We start from the raw sequence: 6693 nt of genomic DNA on the forward strand, positions 1-6693 counted from the left end.
AAAAATTACGAGCTGAAAATAAAAAGAATTTTAGAAAGCTAGAGCTCTGCCGTATTTGTTATAGTAACTTAGTTTATTTATTATGTCATACTTCTTTTCCATGTAATAAACAATGACAAAAAAAAATTTAAAGACAAGATTAACTTTATATTTATAAGGACAATAATTAATCTTCTTTTACTGAGCTATTTGATTTTTTTGTATATATTGCCTCAAAAATATCTGTTAAACATCAAAGGAATTATAGAAAGCTTTACCTGCTATATGACTAATAGCAACTAGCAATTTTCAGCTATTATTTAACATTTACACCATTTAATACATAAATGTAAAATATTAAATGACAAATGACTTTTACTTAATATTTGAAAGGAGTGGAATGTAAAATCAAGTTGCTATTAAACAAACTAACAGCCAAAATTTTCTAATAAATTCTACTATTACTAAATCATTTACAAATAAAAAATAACACAAAAGCACGTCGAAAATATATACGGCTTATGCTGTGATACAAGTAGCTTTTCTTTAGGACAGCCCATTTCATGAGCTAGCCATGCTGCTGTTCCACAGATAAAAAAAGAATAAAAAAATATACAACAAGTGCAGTTTACTGACATTTAAGTGTTTGTTGATATATATTTACATAAATGTCTATATATTTCAAAATGGGTGGACGAGTGGACATGTGGTTAACAGTGCACCGCATCTAAATAAAACCGAACGCGGTGTTGCCCGGACACGGCACGGCACCATGAGCACTGATACGCACTTTGGAAAGAAAATAAACACAGCAACGAGAGTCTAAAACGAGCCACGAATGCAATAACATGCATAAAACTGACACGTCCAAAAGGGAAAGTGTTTTTGTTCGCGTGGTGTGTTCGGAGCGCTGAGATTCCACATCGCCGTGCTGAGTGACGGCGGCTATTTTAAAGGAAGTGTTAAATGGGGACCTGGAGAGTGTGTGGTTTATTTTATTACAGAACACGGAGTGTAAATATAGATGGAGGACAGAGAACGAGACGTTTACTGAGAATAGTCTCATTAGTAAATTGTGTGTGTGTGTGTGTGTGTGTGTGTGTATACCTGCAAACTGAGTTGGGTAGATGTCCTGACTAGCGCTGGATGGTAAAAGGACGACTGGTGCAGCTGGAGAGGTCTTCTCCAGCACCACTGCAGGGACGGAACGAGTAAAAAAGAAAAAGGAATAAAGGATGAAGAGAAAAAGAGAAAAAGAAAGAGCACCGGTATAAACACACACACACAGCAATCTGTACACTCAGCACCGCTGCCCCCTGCACCACCTCTGACATTGTTACAGCCACATAACAACCACATAACTTCTCATAATGACTCCAGGGTTTGGTTGTGAAAAGGTTCTCAAAAAGAACGAACAAATGAACGAATGAACACACACACACACACACACACACACACACATACACACAGCCACACACACACACACACACACATAAACATACAGATACACACAACCACACACACCTACAAAATTCTGGTCCCCACAAAAAGTATTTGTATTCATTCATTTATGGGGACCATTCAAACACACAGACACACACACACACACCTACAAAATTTTGGTCCCCAAAAGTTGGTTTGTATTCATCTCTTTATGGGGACCATTTGAACAAACATACGTGCGCACACACACACACACACACACACACACACACACACACACTAATGTTCATACTTGTATTATACAGTACTAAGATTTTTTTTGTCCCAACCATGTCAGGACCCCATAAGCTTGGTGTGTATATAAAACACTTGTATAATGCTTTTATTTGGATACACACACACACACACACACACACACACACACACACACACACACACTCACACACAGAGAATTTTATAACCACAACACTATATCTATAAGTAATAACTTTATAAGTTCATAATAACTCATAAATAATAATAACTGATGACTTCAACACCATTACACAGAACATTATACCAATAATTATTTTATTACTGGTATATAACTTTATTTCTCTAGTCATATTATTTTTGTTCTATCTATTCAAATGTACACACAATAAATTTATGCAACAAATGATGCTAATGATATCATTGTTATAAAACTTTATATAAAACACCCAAAACATATTCATTAATTACTATTTTTACGACTTTGGGTATAAAGTATTGGTACCTATTACTGATGATTTTATACCCGTTATGGTTTATAGTATAACTATAACTAATTAATCTGTAAAATATCATTATATTAACTATATACTTATAGCTAATAACTTTATACCTCCATAACCAATAGATCTACACCATACATAACTTCATACCTGATTTTAAATATAAATGCGTATTTATAACTCAACTTTGTTCAATACCTGTATAACTGATAACTTTACACGTTTATACAGAACTTCATACCCCAAACTCAAAGCTATATATCTATAGCACATCTATAGCAATAACTGGTGACTTTCTACACCTTTATACAGAACTTTGTACCTATTATTTTATACGTGTGGACATTTCTTTAAATATATTATCCATAGCTTGTTACTGTACCACTTTACACATCATTCTATACCTGTTTTGCGATTGAGTTTATATTTATGGTTCACCTGGGACAGGTAGGTGTCTCTCAGTGAATCCGAAAGCCTCGATGGGCTGCTGGACCGTGGGGACGGGCAGCGGTGAGATCGCTACGGTGGGTTTCGGGTGTGTGATCACAGGACGGTATCCATCGCTTCGTTCGTACACCTCCGGGTTTACAGGAGGAGGAGGCGGAGGTTTGGGTTTATAGACGTACGGATTGGTCACATGATAACCCAAACCGCCGGGACAAATCTCCTTAAATGCAGCTGAGAGAGAAAGACATAGTGTTTATTTTTGCTTTAAATGTAAAATATATATATATATATATATAGTTTCAGTAGTGAATTCAGACCGAATTCAGACTTCATCAGGTCTCGATGGTAAGTTACTAACGGCTCCAATAAAACGCTTCCACTTTGGTAGAACCCTCAGAGGTCTACCTATACTTAACATGCAGCAGAAATGCAATAAAAATGCCCCTGTTTCAAACAGATCTATGGGGTTTTATATAAAGTGTCAGCACAGATAAGGAGACGTGACAACCGTAGTGTGTCAGATGCTCGAATAAAAAGCTAAATTGATAAAAATGTAAAAACAAAATGGAGAAATACCTGCTATTCACAGCACAAATGACTTCCGTCTTAAAAATTCAACAGTGAGTGAATAAAAATACTTGAAGCGCTGGGAGATACAGAGAAAATATCGGATCATGAAACTTGAACACGTTTGTATGATACCTTCTATTATATCGCGACACAGAGTTTAGCCGACAAACTGCCGGCAAAAAGGAAGTTCTGCGTCAAAACTGTAAAAATGATGAAGATTGATGATACTTTTATTTAATCGTCACTTAAAACAATTAAAATTCTAATATTGGAAAAGGAAAAGAAAGGATGGTTTTAAATATGGAGTAAAATAAACGACATCCAATCATCTGCTTCCATCAGAATACCGACGATACATCACGTCTCAGAAAAGTGCATCTATCACGATGTCGATATTTAAAACAATTTAAAGTTTCAGTGTTCAATAATTTATAGATTATTTATCAATATGTAAGACGCCATCATAGAGCGTGTTATTCTGAATGAGATTATTATTATTATTATTATTATTATTATTATTATTATTATTATTATTGGATTTATTTGGCTGTAATTAGCAACATTTTCTAATTAATAAAACAATTAAAATATGATAATGTATTTTTTTTTTAAATTGTAGAGATGATCTTTTCCTGAATAATTCTAAAGGTTTTAAGAAAGTTATTTATTCCTTTCACCACAAATGTTCAGGGTTAGGTTTATTACCAAAAAAAGTAGCAGAAAAATAATAGCTAGAAGAAAAACAGACTTAAAACACACACACACACACACACACACACACACACACACACACACAGGAAGTGAACAGAGAAAGAACGTATGAATGAACAACATACATGAAGACAATACGAAAGGAGTGTGATGGCGTGAAGAAGCATCTATGAAGCGCGGTGGTGGCAAACACACACACACACACACACACACACACACACACACACACACACACACACTTATGTAAAGAGGCAAAAGACAAAAATGGTGTGATGAGAAGAGACAAAAGAGATGGACTATGATAAGGCAGTTGAGGTGTGTGAGTGTGTGTGTGTGTGTGTGTGTGTGTGTGTGTGTGTGTGTATATGTGTGTGTGTCCTCACCTGTTCCAGGCAGTGGACAGCGCTCACACTTGCCCCCCCACGCCTTCCCCACGCTGCAGCAGCACAGCTGTTTGCTCAGCTCGGTGGAGACGGGGTGTAAACACTGATGCCCGCCACCGAACACACGGAAACACGCCCCCCTCTCCTCCTCACGCACAGGGGGCGGGGCTTCGGCTGCTCCGCCCACAAACAGCAAGCGAGGGGTGCGAAGGAGGAGTGTGTAACCATGGAGGAGAGAGAGAGTGAGAAAGAGAGAGAGAGAGAGAGAGAAAAAGGAAAAAGTTCCCTTCACCGAGTGCAGAGGAGCAGCAGAATATCTACAATGTTTACAACCGCAGTGATGTAACTATAGCAACGCACAAAGGAAAAAACACACGAAAAGCGTCATGCGAGAGTGAGCGTTTGGGAAACAGAGCGTGGTGGTGACGTAGGGTCGTATTCAGAGCAGAGTTAATGACGCAGTGAGGATTTAATACTGGAAACACGCGTCAGCGTTCAGACCTCAGACGTAACTACAGACGTTTCAGAGGTTACGTGAGAGTTACGCACGCGGGGGCGGAGTTTGTCTAAAACAGAGGCGTGTCTCAGTTATGCTCGATTCCGATCTTCAACTTAAGCGCATGTTTCTAGCGTGATATCGGCTCGAGTGAGTAGCGGTGTTAAGTCCAGCGCCACCGTCTGACAGTCTGATGTAACTACAATATGTCACAATGACATTTAATTTTTATTATTTTATTTGATTAAAACTTTATTTCAGGACAATATTTAATACAGAAATATGACATTATTCATTGATTAATGATATCGACCCTTTAAAGTCCACAAAATGCTTTTCGTGGACTTTGAAAACGTTAAAGAACAGTGTGCGCCGGATCACGTGCTGTTCTGTGTGCTGCTGAATAATGAGCGTGGACGCCGTTTTGTTCGATTAACCCGGCGGTTAATGTGAGGATTACAGCTAGCAGTAATATATTATTTCACTCATTATGAATATGAATTTAAAGGACTTCGTCAGTCCGTATTTTCTATCCCTGTTTTTTTTTTTTTTCAGGTGCAAAGGTGAGTGTTCGTGTTTAAACCCGTGGTCTAGACGCTAGTGCACCTAGACGTCCACCTCAGACGCTTCTACTCACGTAAAATCTGGCAACCTCGGAGGTGTAAACTCCATGCAGGTGATCTGAATAAACCGAATGTGGAGCTGAAAGCAGCCGCGTAACCCGACTCTGAATACCAGGAACTTTCCCGGCGTAAATACCGTACTTCAGTTCCCGAATCCGAATCCGACCCGCAGGAAGCAGGAAATCAGAGAGGAAAGAAAAAGACTAATTCAAGTCAAATTAAAGAACACTAAATGTGAGATTAGTATAATGCGCAACAAATTAAACCATTTTAAATAAATTTGAATGCACACACACACACACACACACACACACACACACACACACACACACACACACACACATCAGGACTAGCAAAGCAAGGCTGCAGAAAACATGTATACACACATTTACACACAATACACAGACATTGAGGAAGTGTTTGTGTTTCGAGATGAACACTTCTCCCTGAGTGACCTCTCATGCTTTTTATTTATTTATTATTTTTTGAAATCTCCCAATCAGATCTTCATTTTCAGGACAAATACGGAGGACACAGCGACAGCGGGGAAAAAGAGGTCTTGTCAGTGAGCGGATGTTCCAACGTTGCTGTAATGACGACGGGAAGAAAAACCACAAATTCCGACTCGCTGCTTCCTGCTACCGTGACCCACGACTCGACTAGAGTAAAAACGCCGACCTGACCTTCCCACCAAACCTCCTCATCACCGCAGTTACACCAATCTGCATTTCATCCGCATTCCTGAGAAGAACTCATCCAGGCTAGGTTCGTTAGCCGAGATTAGCTAGGACCGGTAGAAGCATAGCACAGAAGCTAACACTTTTTTGGGAAGGAAAAAAAAAAGTTCCTCATTTTGGACAGCCAGCGGCATTAGGACAGTTCTCGCTTGTGTCTTTTTTTTTTTTCTTTTTAAATTTGGTTTTAGGAAAATGTGCCTTACTGTAAATTAACATCGGCTTCGGTAGCGCTTCCCATTTTTCTTACCATTACCATTTCTGTATCATTGCCATTCTCAATCTTTACTAAAATTCTTCTAAATAAAATTCAAATGAGATAAATTACAATAAAATAAAAAATAAGACCCCACAGATTTTTTAAAACTAGTTGCTGCGGTTTAATTTGTGCTGCTTTGCGGATTTTATTTCGCATTATTCAGCAGTTCCAAACTCTGTAGATTTTCAATGTTCAGAAATGATATTTTCTAAAAATTTGTCATCAAATTGAATGTGAAAAACGTTACGCTTTCATAACGTCATACACATTCATCATACACATTCATCGAATCT

The 6693-nt window shown here is 38.1% G+C and overlaps 1 protein-coding gene across 1 annotated transcript in view; it reads right to left on the reverse strand.

Annotated features, from left to right (window-relative positions):
- LOC108269599 (latent-transforming growth factor beta-binding protein 1) overlaps window positions 1-4462 on the reverse strand; it is a gene marked incomplete at its 5' end in the record, with an annotated part of 36307 nt that extends 31845 nt beyond the window's left edge. The window contains 3 exon segments of the mRNA XM_053679357.1: window positions 1087-1173; window positions 2616-2855; window positions 4289-4462. Of these exon segments, the coding sequence (XP_053535332.1) occupies window positions 1087-1173; window positions 2616-2855; window positions 4289-4462 (501 nt within the window).
- Window positions 4463-6693: the final 2231 nt, after the last annotated feature.

The sequence above is a fragment of the Ictalurus punctatus genome, unplaced genomic scaffold (assembly GCF_001660625.3).
Source record: "Ictalurus punctatus breed USDA103 unplaced genomic scaffold, Coco_2.0 tig00007213, whole genome shotgun sequence".
In the NCBI taxonomy this organism is placed as follows: domain Eukaryota; kingdom Metazoa; phylum Chordata; class Actinopteri; order Siluriformes; family Ictaluridae; genus Ictalurus; species Ictalurus punctatus.